General features: G+C 45.2%; 1 protein-coding gene across 1 annotated transcript in view; it reads right to left on the minus strand.

Annotated features, from left to right (window-relative positions):
- SLC22A18 (solute carrier family 22 member 18) overlaps window positions 1–20,589 on the minus strand; it is a 58,177-nt gene that overhangs the window by 13,386 nt on the left and 24,202 nt on the right. Inside the window, exons 6-8 of the mRNA XM_050711130.1 lie at window positions 9,801–9,920; window positions 9,181–9,272; window positions 4,468–4,568 (exon numbers count right to left, since the gene is read on the minus strand). Of these exons, the coding sequence (XP_050567087.1) occupies window positions 4,468–4,568; window positions 9,181–9,272; window positions 9,801–9,920 (313 nt within the window). The remainder of the gene's footprint in view (window positions 1–4,467; window positions 4,569–9,180; window positions 9,273–9,800; window positions 9,921–20,589) is intronic.

Consider the following 20,589-nt stretch of genomic DNA (forward strand, 5'->3'; position numbering starts at 1 on the left):
GGAAATTTCATTAACGTGGCCTCTGAGATGTGAGGGCTCTGGAATCACAGTGCCGAGGACAAGAGGTACAGCATCCCTGATGGGCTCCCAGACCTCTCGCTGGATACCCACCAGCAATCAGATGAAAATGATTCAAACACATCACAAGCAAGGGGATTTCTGTGATGTGAGGTTTTGTGCCCCTCCCGCTCTCTGCCTTCCCATCCTCATTTCGTTATCTCCCATCAGACTCCTCCTCCCGGACTTGCTCTGGCACCACCCCAGCCCATCAGCCAGCCCCACGCTGTCAGGGTGCGGAGCCTGCATTGCATGAATTACCCTCTACTTGCTATTTTTCCATCCGTCTGTCCCCTTCCCACCCTCACTGTGCTTGCTCCGTATCCTCTGCTATCAGATGATGCTCTTTGCCTAACTGCAAGCAGGTGCAGCTGATGATCTCTTCCTAGCAGTCATAAATAAATGCATAAATATATATATATATTTAATTACCCTTTAACTATTATATTATTGGAAAATGCAATCCAGCAAGGAGCCAGTGGACTTCCCACACAAGGCTATTTAACCTTGCAAGCCGGAGTGCTTCACAAGGGAATGTTAGTGTCAAGTCTGCTGGAGAAGAGCTAAGGTGACCTGTCCAGGATGAAGAGCAGGGCAGGGGCAGCGTCTGGAGCAACAAATTTACACCAGCTCCTAGTGCTTCATCCCAGGAGCCTGGAAGCCTCCTTCCCATGGACAAGTACACCTGTCGGTACTTCTACAACAACAATGTCAGCAGATGTATTACTTCGGGCCACTCAGGTCTCCCTGACCATCCCACAGAGATGGGATGCTCACTAACATCCTCTGCAAAGGTGACAAAACCCTCACCTCCTGTGGGGTTGGCGTTTCTGCACTGATCCCTCTGTGCAGAGAGGTGTTTGAGATGTCCATGGCAAAGTTCTTGAGTTGCCTATCTGACTCAAAGCTTATCTGACTGACTCAAAACCACTCCAAATCTCCTCTCTACACATTCTGTAGTTGACTTGAATGATGAGAAGCACAGATGTTGACAGTGTGGTGGCTGCTTCTCACCACAGGAGGTTAAATGAGGCTGAGAAGCTGAAAAATGAAGTTAAGCAATTGGAGCATAACAACCTCGGGGCAGGAGAGGAAAGCAGGAAGAGACCATCAGTATTTGAATTGCCTTGGTATTGCTTACCAGGCTGGGAAAGGGGGCTGTGACATCCCTTTGTGTTAGCTTTGAAAATTAAATGGAAAAAAATTATAGAAAAAATAGAAACTGCAATAATGTTACTGGACTTGCCAGGAATCGGCAGACCAGGCAATGCCATTTGTTGGTGTATGACTTTTGGGGAACAGTTGGACAAGGTCTTGCTTGACGTCAAAACGCCAAAATCTGTGCACGCCTGAAACCTCTTAGCACATGCAGTGTGTACTGTACATGTACAGGAGACCACGGCCATGCCCTCCTGCCCTGCAGAACAGACCCCTGAGCACTGTTTTCAATGTCTACAAGGATGTTTAGAGTAAACAGGATGCAGCTTGATTTTTATTTCCCCCTTTGGTTCTACGATGTCCACTCCCACCTATAAAAGTTCTTAAATGTGGCCCATTTTCAGGCCCAGGAGGAATGCAAATGAGAGGGGGATCTCTAACATGGGGGCTTAGAGCAAGTCAGGGAGAAAACCCCCACAGTATTTTAGAGAAAGGCAAACTAAGGAATGAGAAATCAAAGCTGAGGACCTGCCTGATGAAATTCATTGAAAAGGACGTTATATTCGTTATGAATAAAGCTATAATTTAGCAAGTGACGTGGGGAAGCCAGTCAGCAGATATTAATCACCATTCACCCATCTAGACTGGTGGAATTTGCTTGCACCTTAATCTGCATTTATATCTCCAGCAGTATCAATTCACTGTACAACAGAAACAGACGTGCCTGAAATGCCAGCTGAGGGATGATGAAGGCCCATGAGCTCAGCGGGATGGAGCTCGCACACGTTACATCCCCTGTGCACGTCTTCCACTGGAGGAAACTCAACAGAAAGCAGTTGTAAAGTATTAACTCAGCCACTATCTACAAGAGATACCTTTGGGCCATTGCAGCCAGGGTCCTGATTTGAGAGTTAGGACACAAATCTCATGGCTTACAGTAGCTTTAAAGGCAGATGCTGAGAGCATCATTGATTTGGACCAACTGAGGATCTGGTCCTGTAAAAACTAGAGTGGAGCTGGTAACTGCCAGCTACAAAGTGGAAAGAACAAGCAACAAAGCAGCAGGCAGTGCTTTGTAAGATGTCTTTGCTGCCATCAGGATTCAGAGGTCTTGTGCTTTAAAAAAAAAAAAAAAGGCATTTTTCTCTTTCTTTTTCTGGTGTTTGGACTACAAACCCCAACACAGCACCACAAGGAAAAGAAGTTCCTTCATACACTACGACCACTTCCCTCCTCCTGCATTTCTGCTGTCCGAAGTCATGCGCTGTTGAACGTGTGTAGCAAAACAGACAGAAACTGCATGGATAGATGAAAGCAAGCTGCCCATCTGACAAAAGCCAGTTTCTGTGCCAAACGCCCCAAGGCAAAGCCTCCCTAGAAAAGCAGATACTGCACCTGAGCCCAGAGGCCACTGCTGGATTCCAGCATGGTAATGGGTATGGTTGGGATGAAACCCAGACTGTGGGAAGGGTCAGAGCCTTGGCTAGCGCTGCCATCTGGTTATTTGCTAGGAAGCAGAGTGAAGGCAGCAGGTCCCACACCCCTCAGGACCGTAGGGTGCACTGGCATGGCAGTGCAGGTAACCTTACCTACGGCAGTTTCAGCCAAACTAACCTGGGAAACAATAGCATGAAGACAGACAGATATCCCACACCAAGCAGCACCGTACCAGCTCCGTTGAGCAACACAAAGCCACTCCTTCCCAGGCTGCACCATTTTCACCTTTGGTGGTATCGTAACCCACAGCAGCCAGCTTGAAACAAGAACCATTTCCATGCTGCAATCCCAAATTTGATTTCCGTGTAGACATATATTAGGGATTTAGCTGACACGTCTATGTTAAGAGTTATTGGTGTGTCCTTCTACATTCAAAGAGGGAAGAGGACATCAGAAGGCGACTCGGCCCCCCTAAACCTGAATCAATCCTGGAGGTACTGCTGTAGGAGGCAGTGCACAAAGAGAAGTGCAGAGTAAGCCTCCATCAGCACTGGAGTTTGGGTCAGACGTGCTTTGGCAAGCAGCTGCTGGTCACCCCACTTGCCACACACACTCTTTCCTTGCTGTGGAGCAGCAGAGCTGTTTTCCTTTCCAACACAGCTGAACGGAAGCGTGCATCCAGCTGACAGCAGGTGTTGAACACATGGGACCGAGACACAGCAAGTCAAATGCCACCCTCCCAAAACACACACGGTGAAGGCACCAGCTCCTCAAATCCAGATATTTTACTCTGCTCACTGATGCACAGCCATGCTCTCTGGCTGCTCTATCACGTTATGAGAACAGGGCAGAGCCCAAGCGACTGGCAACACTATGCCAGATCCAGCTCACAAGGGAAGGAACTAAAATTGCCATTTCACAGATGGGAAGCTCCTCCAAATCCCACAGGAACTCTGCAGCAATGTCCAGGAAAGGAAGGCGTTTCTTTTTTTTTTTTTTTTTAATAACAAGACCACCCTCCTTCAGGATATTGCTTAACTTGCATCTCTACCGTCCGGCTGGCTTGTAACCATCTGTTGCTCTTTCTGCACAGTTATTAACCTCTTCCTCCAAATAATGCAGCACCATTATTTTTGGTCCTGCTATGGTCTAATTCAGCTGACTTTTCCATTTTGCCCATTTTATTAGTCTCACAACCACATTCCATTGCCCATATATATTTTTATTATATTTTATTTTATTTTATTGAAAGCGTAAGCTTGCTGTTCTTGTTTCCACACAGCAGAAACTAGTCCTTCTTCTACACTGAAGGCATCTGTGAAAATACCAGTAAGACTATCTACCTACATAAATTCACAGGGTGCTACTAAGCAAATGTAAACGAGCTACCCTGCACCACTGAAAACCTTATAATCAAGGCACGTTAACTTCAATGTACGTTTTGTTACAAAAACCAGGATGACATGTCACTTGTTGGAAATTTTAGCTCCACAGCTTAAAGATTTGCAAGAATCACAGAAGGGTATGGGTTGGAAGGGACCTTAAAGATCATCTAATTCCAAGCCCGCAGGAAGGGACAAGAGAGAAAAAAAAATCAAGATGCTCCTCGCTTTGCTTTCTTTCCATTCCAAGAAATAGAATAAATCTGGAGACATTTTTATTTTTTGAAGTCAAGTAACACCCAGCAGAGCTAGGAGTGCATTTGTGCTCTTCACATCAGTATCATGCCTGGATTTGGGAGAACATGAGTGAAAAAGGGAGCAAGGTGCACATAAGACATTAGTGTGGCAAGAGGGGGGCTTCCACTTCACCTACCATTTGAAGGACACCAAAATATGACATCAGGTAGCCAGACTCCACTGCTTCCAAGCCAAAGAAATCCATCGAGATGATGGAAAACATAATCAGGAACAAACCTAGAGGGAGGGTTAATGAAAAGTATATATCAGTACAACTCCAGTGCCTGTAATGGCCCAGCCCCTGCTCCCAGTCACCTCCAGCATGAGTCAGTAGCTCTCCCTGGGGTTACAGGGACTGGATATAAACATGAGCAGAATCCTACTCAAAGTCAGTATAGCAATTTAGTCTTTAAATGTTCACTTTTTATCCCGCTTACTTTCATCTTTAAATAATGTGACTACGTAGGCTGTAGATTCAGCTGTTTATAATAAACTGGTAAATATTTTTATCACCCAAGCCAGACTAACCATTAAGGCAGCAAGAAAACCTTTGTTCAGACAAGACTGTAACCAGAGAATAATCTGATTGGATTCCTCCTCCCTTTTGCCTAACTTCAGCTTTCCACCATTGGCAATGCTGCTTGGGAAACAACCTGGTGACATCAGACCAAACATGGAGGTTTCGCTGCACACTCCAACGGTGATTTCAGCAGCACATGGAAGCTCTCTCACGGCACAATAGTGGCATCACCACAAATAGTCAGGGATGTATGGACAGGAACAGTAGGCACTGGGGCAGCTCTTCAGTTAAGGCAATTTCTGGAGAGCACAGCAGAAAATGCCTGCTCAATCTCACCTAATATTGCAGTAGGGTGCATTTCCCTTCCCCGCCAAACATATACAAATACAGACGTGTACGCACACTCCACCATACACACAGAGCCATGAAATTAAAAATATTGGGACAGAGCCTGCTAAAGAACTGGTGTAAGATGTGAGACTGCTGCCTCCCTAACGTCTTGTGTACCTCGGGCGACAAAGACAGGAGGAAATTGGAACTCTCTCTGTGTAAATGTCCCCCCCATCTGACTGTCTGATGCTGATGGGGAGAGGAGGAAAAAGCAGGTGACCTCCAGGGGTCCATCCCTGCCCTTGGAAGATCCTCCGAGCTGCAAAGACTCAGTAAGTTGGGAGCTGAAGTCTTCTCCTTCATGGTAGGAAAGCAGAGGCCAGGAGGAAACGGGTGAGGGCTGGGATGAGGGCTTGTGGCCTGGCAAGGTGAGTCACGTACCCTGCAGCACGGAAAGGCTCCTGCTCACATTTCCTGGAAGCATGAGGAGAGCCGTCCCAAACTGCTGACTGCCGTGCAGCACATTCACCCAAAGCACAACCACATCCACCCATCACCGGCGGACAACACAACGGGTTTTCCTTATGGGTCCCATTCAGACAGGGACCGCACTTTTCCTGTGAAATTCACCCAACTGGAAAACTCAAACCAAGGGCTTTGGATGCTGGTGAGATGATGGGGAAACAGTCACTTACACAGTGTCATGGTCTGACCTGCCCCAGGGTCTGCTTTTGGATGGGAGGGCTCACACCTGAACAAATCAGCCCAATTCCCCTGCGTCCAACAGCACAGCACTGCTGGTACCAGTGGTGCATCTTCATCAAGGAAGGCCTCACTCTGAGCTCCCCAGCTCGTGAGGAACCAACACCCTCCCACCCCAGGCCCTGCCACAAAGTTTCCTGAGCCCCAGAGCTTTCTGGGGACAACTCCTCCTCCCTTACTGCCCGGCTGGTGTTGGTCCTCAGAGGTTTGGAGAAGGTGCTGGGTGCATGTGAAGATTTATGGCTTTGCCACACCCCTCGGTGGGGAGCGCCTGTCAGTACTCAATTGCTTTGAAATGCCTCTCAGCCCCAGCCAGTTTAAGGTAACATGCAAATCACAGCATTTACTCCCAGCATCCAAAACAGACAACAGAGTTGCACATGTTTATAAAAGACACACGTGAAGAAATGAAAGAAAAACCACACTTGGTTTTACTCGCAGGGAGATCGGCTCGGGGCGGGCACGACTGCCTTCATGCAGCTGCCCTGCTGTGGTACCACCTAGGAGGGATTTGGCCTTCCCACATACCTGACGCTTCTTCCTGGTACAATGCGCCCACTCTTGCAGCTAAGCTCCCCTTTGAAGTCCCTTGCTGAGTTTAGGTGGATTTGGATCTTTCTGCTCCAAACAAGCTCATTTCTTTCTGTGCAGGGGGCTAGCTGCTCTCCTTCTTTAGCCTTACATATTGCACGGAGATGCAAACATCTCTTTCTTCAGACAGGTATCATGCCCATGCCTGCATGGTTACTTACAACTGCCCGGACAAGGGAGCCCCTCCTTGTCCTCCCTTCTTTCAGTGACGAAGGGGGTCTCAGAAACTTCACCTTCTTGGGAAAGACGGGGCTAAACAAGGGGTGAATTCCTTAGAAAACCTTGCACCAGAACAATGAATAATGATGGTCATGCAGCAGAAGGCAGGTAAGTGGCTTGTGAAACTTGATAAATGTGAGGGAGAGCACCAAGGAGATATGGGGGTGTGAAACGCATTTAAAAATAAAAAAAATAAAAGATAAAGACTGGGAATTTATAAATGCAGCCTCTGGCTCTGGGAGGGCATACTGGACTTACATGGCAAGGTGGTAGCAGGGGGACTGCAGGGGTTGCCTTTGTGAGAAGAAAGCAGGCTTCCCAAAAATCAAAGATTCACACAAGCAGCTAATTATCAGTATTTTCAAAGCCCTGGTGATCCCTGAGCAGCAAGAGGTATGTTTGACATTTCTATCCACATGTTTGGCTTTCTGTCTCTTATCTACTGCAAGGAAATGATGCTTGCTTTTCCCAGGTCAGCTGAGCAGGCAACTTGGCCGTGCTGGAAAGACCTGCTGCCCCTCCATCCCTCGGCAGCTCTCCTCCCAGAGGAGGAACAGAGCTGGTCTCTGCTTTTATGCAAATCAGGGAGGAGGTTCCCAACCTTGCAGCCCTCTTGGGAAGGCTCTTTCTCTCTCAAACAAGCTAATTTTGGACAACAATGAGATCCATATGGAACAGAAGATTTTCTCCTGTGTATATCACAAACTTGTTTACAAAGTAAATAGAGAAAGGTCTGTAATTTGAATGATCTAATTAATTATACAGTTGCAGCAGGGAGATGAAAGGTGAATGAGACCAACAGGAGCTCAGCCTCCAGCCACGAGCAGCCGAGGAGGAGGTGATGGACAAATCCCCTTTTGGCTGCAACCCTATGGCCAGTGGCCTGAAGAGAGACCCGCAAAGTCACTAGGATTTTAATCACTCCTGGCCGTAGTGCTCTGCTTGCAGCAAGAATGCCTCCAGTGATCCTGTTCCTGCTCCCCTGAAACACTCCTACCCATCTTAGTAACACTTGGCCCATGTCCTGCCTTAAATCTCAACTTCACTTTCCATCCTGTTTCCCTATGAGTTCCCTTGCAGTCGGGGCAGGAGATGTTTATTGTGTTTTAGTATGTATTTTTGCTGTGCACAGGAAAAGAATGTCTTCTACAACACAGAGGCATTTGCATTTCAGCAGCGATGACTAAACCAAAGCGCATCTTGCCCGCCTGTTGGAAAAAGGACAGTGCACAGGAAACTACAGTGCAGATTGCAAATGGATGTGGTCTCAGTGTAGTGTTTTTAAACAGAGAAAAGAATACTACTTTGAGCTGAGAAATGAGCCAAAATTGGAAAAAGAATATCCTCTTAAACATCACTTGGCGATCTCGTTCTGGGAAACACCGTCATTTTATAAACACTATTTAAACACAGTTTTAAAGCTTAGTTTCATAAGAGCCTAAGAGATGCACTCTTAGGGCAAGCCACCAATCCATGGAGATACTATTCCATCTCCAGCACTGGGGATAGGACCAATTAGCATTATTTGTCTCTGCTAATGCCAAGTATGCACTAAAAGAAAAGGAAAAAAAAATCAGGAATCCTTTTGTTCCTTGCAAGTTATTCTGCAGCTCCAGTCGGACTTTGCAAGGCTAACAGAGGAACCTGGTCATTCCCAGAAATGCTGTCCCCTTCTGATTTAGCCACTCTCCATGGCCAAACCTACTTCTATTTGTACACTGAATTTACAGTTTACAAATCAGAATTTAATGGAACGTGCCAAGACTGCTACTGACTCAAAGGGAGCAGGGGAACAGACCGGTCTGCGGTATGTTTGAGATAGCAGTGGGTTATGAACACGGCATGAGAAAAATGCACAGAATATTCAAAGAGAAGAACAAGGATTGTCACATAGGTGCAAGGGAAGGAAAAAAAAAGCTAGCAGCTCCCTGGCACACAGCTGAAAATTAACATCCTGTCTGACCACAGTTTCTTGCCCAGCAATATCTTTAAATTACTGGGAAAAGGTTAGGGTACGCATAATTCCCTCCTCTTAAAATCATTAGGTAAAATCAGGAGAGACCTCAGTGTTTCTGGCAGGGTACAGATGATCTGCCTCTGCTCTGAAGAGGTTCCAGCCTAAATAGAAATGGCAGACAAGAGGAGAAAACCATCCCTTTACAGCCAGGGGATTAGGCAGAGTGATTAAGTGATTTGCCAAAAGTCACAAAAGCGGCCTGTGACAAGCAGTCTGTTTTCCATTAATTCCAGGTTTTTGACCCTATGTAGCTGAGAGCATCTGGAAATATGCAGCACTGAGGTACGAGCCGAATCCTTACTCCTCTGCGATCACACGTGTCGTGGTTTCAGTAACTTGAGACCTGGTCTACAGCATATATCTTCTTATTTTAAATACATCAACAACCATGGGTAATGGGTGAGATTTACCTATGGGAAATCCAGAAAAGACCTTGACTAAGAAAATTTCCATTACCCCCGGAAACTTCATCAGGCGTAGGATTTCTCTGATGCTGAACACGCTGCCAGACTGTGATGTGCCTACGGAAGATGACATATTGGATAATATTATATTTATACAGGTTAAACACAGGGAACAAGAAACTCAGGGTGATTACTTGTAGCTTGTTACAGTGCTCTGCTCAGTGTAGGCAATGGCTTTCTGAGTGATGCTTTCTGGGAATGCAGAGGGAAAACCCTAACTGGAGTAGTATCATCTGGGTAAACATCAGTGCAAGAGTTAACTCTGGTATAGAACTGAATTTGGAGGTAAAGCTTTGGGATCTGGAAAGCTGAGCTGAAACTCTGGACAGTTCATATGCAAAATGAATTAGATGATTGCATCTTCAGCATTCCTAAATCCTTCTCATCTGACTCGAGCTCATCTCTTGGTAAGTACTTTCTCACAGGCATGAAGAGGATGAGTCCCTGTGAGCAAAGAGGTGTACCTTTTTGCCCATAAATGCAACCCCAAATCCTTCAGCACAGTCCTGCCATCTAGTCAGTCCCCTGTCCCTACTTACGTGCTATTTATCAGAAGCACTAAATACTTACTGTGCTCTGCCTCACCATGTTCTGACTTTGATTTAGCTGGTGAAGGGATCCAAACCATTGCTATCATGGTGTTGACGAGACTTCCCACCAGCCCGATATATATAGGAGCAAAAATGCTGCAAACAGACAGAAATACAGGTAAGTGGGTAGTTATCATAAACAGAAGACAGTTGTATCTCCATCCTGTGAAGTTTTGGGCACGTCTGCTTTTACTTGGATGGGGAACAACCCCCTTGAAGTTACAATGTAGAAGGCTATCAGAGAGCTCCCATGCTTTCCTGGGGGCCTTAGATATGACCACAGTATGACATTTCACCTAAAGACTGACATCAAAATATTAATGTTAATATTAATCTTGTTAATTACATGGTATAATACAAATTCATGAGTATTAGGGGAAAAGAGCCCCTCTTGGTTTAATGCAGCTTAGAAATCTTCCCACGGAAAGTGAGAGCAAATGCTTTTTCGGATCCATCTAATCCCCATCTAATCCCCAATTTCATTCATCAAAGTATTATCTCACTGCTTGAAACTTCTCAGTGAAATCAAATGAAGTTAAGGAGTGAAGCAAGTACTCAGGATGATTATGGATGGTAGAACAAAGCTCAGAGTACAATCAGATCCGAAAACCCCAGAGGTACATCACCACCTGAAAAAGAGCCACTAATTATAACAGATCAATTGACAAAACTTTGACTGTACACCAGAGGCCCAAATTTCGTATCTTTAACAGATGTGGGGCCACATCCTTACATGTAGACCCAGTTAACAACAATTATTAACTGTAGTGAATTGTAAGTTATCTAAAAAACCCAAACACAAACTAGTAAAAGTCAATAGAGTTAATAAGAAGTTCTAAATTATCACTATCCTCTTAAAACACGAGAATGGGAAATGACTCCTCCTAGTCTTTAAGGGCACGTGGGAAGACTTCAGACTCTGAAGGGCTTTAACTTCAGCAAACACAGCTGGAACAAAGTCCAGGGCTGGAAGACTGAATCTCAGGAGACTCGAGCTGAAAACAAAGGAAAAAGTATGGTTTGTGTTTAACAGCGAGAGCAATTATCCACTAAAACAGCTCATTAAGTCTTCTCCATCATGACAATCCTGTTAGTCAAAGGGGAATTCTTTGAGAAATGTGTGCTGAAAGCCTACAGCAGGATGCAGATTTGGGGTGGGAATCCCCGGCTGACAAAGGCCGGTGTCACGGAGGGGACAAGACGACCTGACCATCATGCTCTCTCTGGGGCATCAAAATTTAAGCACGTTGGATCTTAGCAAAGCAACACCTGGATTCATCAGAGAACATTTTAGAGTCATGCGAGCCCATGCAGACTTGGAGACGAACGTGCCCTCGCCTCATCAAATGGGACTCCAAAGAGACCTGCAAGATGCAAAGCAGTGCTTCCTGTGTGCCTGCTCATAAAGGGCTGCTTCTTGCCTGGCTTTTTACTGCTGCTTTCCTTGTCAGACCACGGCCTATGTTTTTCATGGAATAACCAGCAGCACTAATTGTAAAAGCCTCAAGCTTCCTCCATGCTAAGCAGAGGTGCGGTCTGAGTAATTTCTAGACTGTAACGGGGTTATTATTAAAGTCCCAGAGCAAGATAGCCAAGGATTGGGATGCAAACAAATGAGAAAAGCATCAAAGAGCAAATATATATATATATATACACACACACGCATTCCTGTTAATAGCAACTGCAAAACTCCCAGATGAATATTTTAATTAATTAATTATCATTAATAACAACAAAGTTAGATAATATCTTCCTGCTAATGGACTTAGCGCAGTAATTTAGACCTGCTGCATTCCATCTGCCAAGCTGTTCCGCTAATTACCCTGGACCACAAAATTAGTCATTTATAGGATTGTTACTTTTTATTTTTAGTGCAGCAGATTGCCTTTTTCTGATCTAAAATTATCTGCCAAACAGTTCACAAACTACTGAAATCAACTTTTTTGACCCAAATTTTTATCCAAGCAGTATGGAATTTGTAGTTTGCATTGCAACATAAAGGATCTTTATTAAGAAAATAGAAGAGATAAAACATTCAAAAGAAGCAGCTCCAGCTGGCTTTATATATATATATATATATAGTTATAATTTTATTTCTGTATTTCAAACTTTCATTCTGTGGGGAAAAAGATCACAAAAATTTTTGTTAGACAGAAAAAAACGTTTCTTTTTCCAGTCTTGTTTTTTCCTGAGGTTTTCCAGACTCCTAGATGCCAACACAAACATGTTTTACTCTTTAGATCCAAGAAGAACCACAGCAAGTGCCAGCAATGAGTGAACGATCCCCCTATAAAACCAGTAATTAATTAATGTACTCCGCTGAAAGCAAACAACTGATAATTCATTGCTCTGAAAGGGAGAGGAGAACCTTGAAATTCTACACATTTGGAAAAACCTGGGCTTGCCTTCATGGATTTATGGAATTCTGTACAGCTGGACTCTGAATTCAGGGGAATCCAGTAAAATATAGAGCTCAAAAACACATTTCCTGGAAAAGCCTGAAGCATTCAAACTCATCTGAAAATCCCTTTTCATGACCACAGCCTTCTGTAAGTGCTTCATGTTTTTCCACATATTAAGCATTATTAGCATTTCTTGATGGTAATGAGGGTACACCCTCAGGCTAGGCTGGTCCTGTGTGGCAGGGACAAACTCTGGAATTGGAGATAATGCACCCGTGTCCTGGAAACCAACTGTTTGTTTGCTTGCTTAAGAAAAACAAAATGAAACCAATGGTCATAAAACTGCTGTATCAACACAGAAGGCCATTCGCTCTCTTTTTCTCCCCCCCCCCCCCTTTTTTTTTTTTTCTGATGTTTCCGTTAGAACATGTGAATTATTCACTTGGAAGCTTCACCCCTTCAACAAGCTCTGGAGAGGAAGGGTCCATTCCTTATGCATTTCAAGGAGTAAAGTGTCAAATTTGGTCTTTATATTAATATAGACACCTGGCCACCTCTTTGCCAACAGGAACAGGGTCAGACTCTGCCTTTACTCCTCTCAGGGGCCTCAGAAGCCCGGGGGAAGACAGAAGGGAAAATAACCTCCAGGGCTATTCAAGCCATGACCTCTTCTGAGCTTTTTAAAGAAAAATCTAGTTGGGCATAGGCCTTGGCCTCGCATGGTGGCACCTCCTGTGCCATATCCTGTGATTTTATCAGCACCAAGAGACACAGAGACTCTAGGTGGATCTAGACCAGAGGCTGATACTTCCCTGTACTAGGAAAAAACACAGCCTGCACCCTGCACAGGTTGGGTGGGACAGAGGTGGTGGTGGTGAGGAGGAGCCCCACAAGCAGCAAGATGGCAGGGCAGGACTCACACCCCATGGCAGCTCTGAGGAACAGCTCTTTCTTCTGCTTATTTGGCTTATCAGGAAGGCGCATGTGCCAGGAAGGGATGCAGTGGTGCTAGTAAGACAAATGAGACACATTAAGCAGGTTGCTCCTGTGGGACTTCTCCCCATCCTCTTCCCCTTCCTGCCTTCCCTCTTGTCCCAGCACACCAGCCAGCATGCATCCTGCTAAAACCAGAAACAGATTTTCTGAGCAACAGGCACAAGAAAGGATGCAGATAGAACTAAAACAATTAAATTAAAGGACTATTTTTTGCTGCACTAACAGAAGCAGCCGCTACTGGCCCTAACTTAAGCTTTCAGAAACATACAATGAGAACATGAACAGAGGGACTGGGAGTCCAGGAGCTCATAACATCAGCCAAATGCTGCTCAACGACATTAAAAAAAAAAAAAGGCTTTTGTTATTTTATTTTATCATTTTCCTGAAGCCTTTAAGCCAGTGTGGTGGACACATTAAAAACACATCCCTGGAGGGAGGGACCCAAAAGAGAAGGAAGAGAATCAAGGGCACCCCTAGACACTGTACAAACCCCTGGGGGAGACAGCCCCGCTTGTTATTTCAAGACTCACTTTCTAGCTTGTGGTCACTGATAACAAATAGGATGACAAATAGGATTTTCCATATGGAAAATCCATCCCTAATGCTGGTGGGAAAGCAGAATTGATGATGAAACCATTAATAATAAAATAATGGCAAAGAGATTAAACCCAGCAAAAATACTAGCATTCAAAGCTGGCTGGAAGAGGGCTGAATTTCTTCCATCTAAGGCTCAACCAGCCTCTGCATTTACAGCCAGATAGCTGTAAATCCTAGCACACACTATGCTTTTTATTTCATTGGGCATCACCCAGATAGCAGGCTGATTTCAGTATCCCCAACTCCAGCAATACAGGATGAGGGAAACAAGCAGGAAAGAGGTGCATCTTTTTCACAGCTAACGCTTTCTCACCAAGTACTGCATGCCCCTGAAGTCCAAACAGTCGCACATGAAGCATCAGAAAAACTTGGTGGGCTTTATGGCCAACAATAGAGTCATAGAATGATTTGGGTTGGAAGGAACCTTAGAGATCATCAAATTCAATGAGGATCTTGGGAAGCAAACAAGTATGCATGGGTATATATACATTCATATATGTACATACATACGAACACATGCACAGAGCATTTCCTAGTAGCTGTGCAGCAGTTCTTGGTGAAAGTACCTTTGGCTGTAACAAAACCAAAGGGCTGCTGCTGGCTGGCTGGGAGGCTGCACTGGGGCTGTGTGTGCAGTGAGATATCATCAATCACTTTCTGATTAGCATTCCAGCCACAGAGCCCTGCTCTGCATGCAAAGCTCAGGAGAAAATGTGCATGTGTAATTGCACAATTAAATGTTGCGTCAATACAGCAATTCTTTCGAGGAGGAAGCAGTTCCTGACGCTTCCCTGAGGATTAAAGGATCAATGTGTATTTCTGCAGTGAATGGGATTGTGTTTGTTTTCTTTCTCTTTTTCTTAATAAAGTCAAAGTTGAACATGGAGAGAGTGCAGATTGTTTTTTAGTGACTCACTCTTACTTCAAAACAATGCTGCATAAAGCTTGCATTCATAGCCAGCCCAGATTCCTTAACAAGCTCTGAAAGGGCTCTCAAAATATTTCTTTGATTGCAGTCCGGCCACACTCTCCACTCATCCACTCACACCCTTCGAGAGGGGCAGCTAGGGAAGAAAAGCAGCTGGTGGTTTGAAAAAAAAAATAAAGACAAAAAAAAGGAAAAAAGAAAGGAAAAAAAAATGCCCTCAGGTAAAACCGTGATGCCAAACCATGCTCTCCAGTAAACAGCTTTATATCCCCAAGAAAATGAGCAGTGGCCAGCCCTCCATCAGTGGGAAACACTGCTAACTTAGAGATGCATAAGCTTAGTTCATAACTCATGGTAACTCAGTGATGGGTTAGCTTGAGGAACTTTGTTTTGCTGTCTTGATAATGCTTGCTTGATGTATTTCATCTTTGACCTATAGTGGTCTTGTCCATCTTGTCTCCTCCTGAAGACCAAAAAGCAAGTACAAAATTTCACCGAAGACCATGTTTGTACTTCTTAAAAAACAAACACACACAAAACCTTCAATCAGAAATACTGAGCCTCAAAACCTTTCATATATTTCTCAGGACCATCATGCAACTGTACAGAGATAGCCTGACTTGCACAGCCCGGGGAGACACACAGTACAGTAATACAGAGGCATGAATAACCACGGCATGAGTCTTACCCCCATGGGCCCTCCGGCTCAAGCAAATGCCCATGTGAAAACAGAATGTGAAGTGAACAGCATATGAAGTGAAGAGCAAAGAATGATGCTAGCTGAAGAAACATTACATCCCAAGCAGGAACAAACATAGCCCCCAAGGGATGTGCCAGAGGAAGATGCCCTTTTTTTCTTGTGGTTCCTGGTGGTCAGGCAGACAGCAGTACTTTGCAAGAGGTAGGACAAATCTGGGACAGATCACCTGTATTTCACTGCATCTCCTCAGCAGGACTCCTTGGTTACAATTTTTCCATTTTTCACTTGGAGCCTGTGATTTCTCTAGAGACAGACCATCTAATGGGAGCGGATAACTGTATCCACCCATGCATCAGCAGAAATGCGAGGGAGCTCACGACCCTGACGCAACTGGAAACCATGACCGGGATGCCCTCCCCCCCCCATGTTTTTTAGATGAACAGCAGAAGCAGGCTGCTGCTCTTCGGGGAGCAAGAGGCTCTTCTGTACTCCAGTGAACTTGACCTTATTGCGGCAGGCCAAGAGGGTGGTGAAGCTTCACGTCCACACCCTCAGCACAGCCCCTCACAGGGCAAGGACACCAACAAGTGCTCATTCAACTGCTCGCTTCCAGCAGCAGCCACATCTGGAAAAACTGAGTGGCAGGAAAGGAAAACAGAGGCAATGGCAGAGATGTTGGAGCTGCCATGTGCTGGGGACACCAGGATGGGAGCCACAAGTTCACATCCCCAAAGTCATCAGAGCTACCTATGCCTTAACGTCCCTTAAGGGACATCCAGCTCCCAGGATACCTGGGGCAGGAGGCAAATTCCCAGCAGCCAGAGCCCTCTGTCAGCACCAGCCCACCAGCTGCTGGATCCCAGGCGGTGCCCTTCTGAGGAACTCGGCCAGGAGAGGCATATCAGTCACGCCTGAAAAAGATGTGGGTGGATTTGCGTGCTTAGTCCATAATCCACCATCAATTTCAGGTGTCATTTACGTTTGTGTGCTGTTTTCTGGTAAAATACACTGTTTCAAAATACTTGCTTGGCTAAGTCAAAGTTTGCACTTGTATGTGCCATTGCTGCTTTTGCCTGTTGCACAGTCCCACTGCCTCTGTGCACCAAACACCTCCACGTTTACACTCATTTATAAAAAATGGGGGAAATCAGCTTCTCCCTACAGGGGACTATAGCCAGCTGGGTGACTAAGGCATTGCTTGCTCTGTGGTATCATCCTGTATGTCTAGAAATGAAGGAGTCGAGACAAAGACCAGGGATGAGTTGCACTGATTGAATGGGGGCTTGCAACACCTGGCTTCAATCCCAGCAGGGCTAATACTGGATGAGCTGAGGCAGGTCAAGATAGGAATCAGCAAGTAGGTGTAAATGGTCAGTTCTCACAACAGACACAACCCACCGGTGCAGCTGGGACTTGCGTTGCTCGATCTAGCTGTGAACCATGTGGAACAGCAGTGAGGTAAGGAAGTTTGCTGAGTATATGCAGGGGACTCGGGGAAAGAGCAGTCAGTGGGGAACTGCATGTGGCCCTTGCAGGACTGAGGGGCTGGGCAATAAAATGGCAGCTGAAAGTCAGCGCAGCTTAAACAACATCAAGTGATGCAGACAGGGAAAACAGGTCTTAAATCCAGGAATTAAATGATGGTTTCTGAAGTGCTTAGTGCTGCTCAGGAGTGAGACCTTTGGACTACCATAGGCAATTTAACAAAACTCAGCTCAGCGCTTGACTAATCAAACGTTTCAGGATTGCTGTGAAAGAAACAGTGAGCCAGAGAAGAGTACCTCGTTATATCACTGTAGAAATCCCTTCTTCACTGGCACTTTGAATGGTGCACACAGCACTTCTCCCCTCTTCTCAAATAGGTACCTTAGAAGTAGGAAGAGTTCAGAGGAGTGCAGCCAGGACTTCACACTAGTGACAAGTAAGCAGATTGAGAGCCTTCACTCTGCAGAGATGGTATTCAAGGAATGTGTAATAATGGCCCAGAAACTTGTGAGGGCCATGGAGCAGGGGCTTAGGAAGTGACTGATGTGGTATCTCCCAGCACAAGGACTGGAAAGTATCAGATGAATCTGTTGGGAGCCTGGTTCAAAATGCAGAAAAAGGCCCAATTCTTTCCACCACATATAGAAGGTCAATGGAGTTTGTTGCTACTGATGTAGTGGAAGGAAAAGATTTAAACAGGCTCAGGGAGAGACTGGACGGGTAGTTGGAAGAACAATCCACTGAAGGTTATTAAAGAGTCACAAACCACATTCATTCATGTCAGGAAATCCCCTGAGCTGAAAATAGTTGGAGGCTGGAAAAGTAATCGGTGAAGTACCATGCAAGTTTTTCTCACTATTCTCCTTCCCTAGGCATCTTACTATGATTTTTATCAGAGAAAGGGTAGCAGGTCACACTGGGATGCAAGTGCAATATCCTCCTCTCAACAGGAATCAAATTCATATTTCCCACTACCATCTCACAAACCAGACAGGCTCATCTTTGCTCATTCCATAGGAAAAAAAAAAAAAGTTTTTTTTTTTTTTTCCTACAACCCTTAATTATTCCAGAGAATAAGATTAACCATAACTCTCATGCTGCGCTTGGGACACTCAGGCAGGAAAGGATAATTCTACATTGCAAGCCAAGAAAAGTTCATGCATCTTATCAAGTGACTGTTTAATGTAACACAAAGACTCAATCCCCCCATCTCTCAAGCATGGATTTTTCCCAGACTTTTTCTTGCCAATCTACAGGACAGGCTTCTCATTTCCAGGAATATCTTGTTAGACACCTACTTGGGGATATATAGCTGGCCTCCTGATGCTAAAAAAGGTGTAGCAGCAGAGCTTGGGTGGAAACATGAGACTGAGGGCACTTCAAGTGGGGTTCCTGTCCTGTTGTTTCCCCTTGAAGTGGAAACATTTCCACCAAGTTTATTTAAACTGCACTGCATACAGCTGACTCCTGGTTAAACTTTGAAGTAAATGGTACACATGCAGTACCAAAACACCTTTACATCTGTGATCTTAGGCAACTCTTCATTTCCTTCATAGGTGGAGAGGAAGTCTCCACTTACTCAATACCTGGAGTACGAGATTCTTGGATACACCAACCATACAAAATAATAAGACATTTCTGAGTTCCCCCTCCCCTGATTTCTTCTTCATGGTGGGGGTTTGTTCCCTAATGGGTGGTAAATTAATACCTTTTTTTTAAAAAAAATAAATAATTCCATAAGCTGCTCTTCTGAGCTCAGAATGTGGTAAATTATTAAAACGCTGGGTTTGGGTGTGTCGCTGGGTAAGGACTCCCACATACAGACTGGTTAGAAGGTGAGCAGCGCTTGCTAGACTACCCGGTGACTCACCACTGAACACATCGTTAATCATATGTTACAGCATGTCTGACTTCATAGAATACCGTAGGTGGTGAAATAATCTGTGAATGACTTCAAGCTCTTGCTAGCTTTTATGAGGTTACAATGCTTCAGACTCCAAAAGACTCAGCTGGGCAGGAAACTGTTGAGGGTTTGCTGTAGTAACCTGGACCGCACTCCCAGCACGTCAGGTCTCTGCTCACGGCAGTGGCTTTGGAGGATCTGCAAGTTTGGCACCAACTGGGGTTGCTGCTTCTCAGTAATCGTGATGCACTTACTCAAAGCTGGCTCAGAGCAAAGCGTGGGCAAAGCTGGATTTTGCTGCCCAAGGATGAGGGGTGGAGGCTGGGTAGTTCCTGCGAGGGGAAGGGGTAGGGTTTGGCCGGAAAACAAGCACGAAGAGAGCCCCGGAGAGCCAGGTATCACTGTCTTTGCCAACACTCAGGGAGACGGGTGGCGATGGGTACATCTGAGAGGACTTCTCTCACCTTCCAAAACCAGACACCCACGCCAGATGCTCTGGGTTTCCTCAATAACAGCCATAAGCCTGCCTTCTCACGACTCCAGCACAGGCAAGTAGAAAGCAGGGCTGTGTGCAGACAGCCCGATGCCGCAGGTAACTAACTACCTACTCCACCAACGCTTGGATATGGCCCAACATCAACCCGCTGGAGGTCTGGAGCCTCTTCCCCTGCCAGCCCCTTTTGCAAGCAAGGCACTGTAGAAGCCACAGTGATGGTCCCAGACAGCAGTTCTCGTGCCATGCAAAATGAAGAGCTCCCTCCACACCCAAAAGCTAGCGAGGTAAAAATAGTGAAGTCATTGACGAGCCAAGTCTGACACTTAAATTTGGTCTCTTCCCAGGACCACATTCACATGAAGGACATTTTAAAGCTACGTAATCCCTGGCAAAACAAATTACTTCTTTACCTGGAGGTAACTAACTGTAAATGCCTCAGCCTAGCAGAGGTACGGCACAGACTGTTCTTGCCTTGGAACAAGTAGTCACAGCCGACACCTTCTACCTCAAGGTGTGAAAAGTCTTGCCGTGCTACATCAAGGACTCCAGCGCCTTTTGTCTAGTAAGACCTCATAATGAGACAGAAATAAGATGCATTAGGACTCATTTTGTGTGGGGAATTATGTTGGAACACTAAATCCAGAAGTTACAAATAAAATGCACGTCAGAAGCATTTTCCGCATTCTGCCCCAACCTCTCTGGTTGCACAACAGGCCCCTTGAAAAGAACCCTTTTCCCAGCAAAGACAGACCCTTAGGGATGTGGTGATTTGATTTCGTGAACAGTTTGATCCCAGAAGGAGGCATCTGATTAAAATGAGTGAGTCATTCCATTTCAATAACCAGAAGGGTGAAACCATTAATTAAAGGTGCAGTTTACTTGCTTGGGCAGGCTTCATATGCTTAAGCACCATGAGTGGTCTCACTGTTACTATATTTACCAAACTCTTCCAATTAAGTGTTTTGTTTCCTTCATCCCATAACGATGATGGTTTCTGCATGTTAAATATAAGCCAACAGGATCTTGCTCTGTGTTTCACATTAGCAGGTTTGAGTATCTGCAGGTAGTTTGCCTCTCTTCACTGCTTGTAGGACAAATACTAGTCAAGGAATGTCTAGGAATGGCACAAAATGATCTGTTTTCAGCTGCTTTGTTGGCATAGTAGAAAATAATTGATTTGAGCTAAAAAGCACATTAAGTGTTAACTGAACTTGGTTGTGCTTTTTGGAGCAACGAACCGAAAACAGATTTAAAGTCC

The sequence above is a fragment of the Cygnus atratus genome, chromosome 5 (genome assembly GCF_013377495.2).
Source record: "Cygnus atratus isolate AKBS03 ecotype Queensland, Australia chromosome 5, CAtr_DNAZoo_HiC_assembly, whole genome shotgun sequence".
Taxonomy (NCBI): domain Eukaryota; kingdom Metazoa; phylum Chordata; class Aves; order Anseriformes; family Anatidae; genus Cygnus; species Cygnus atratus.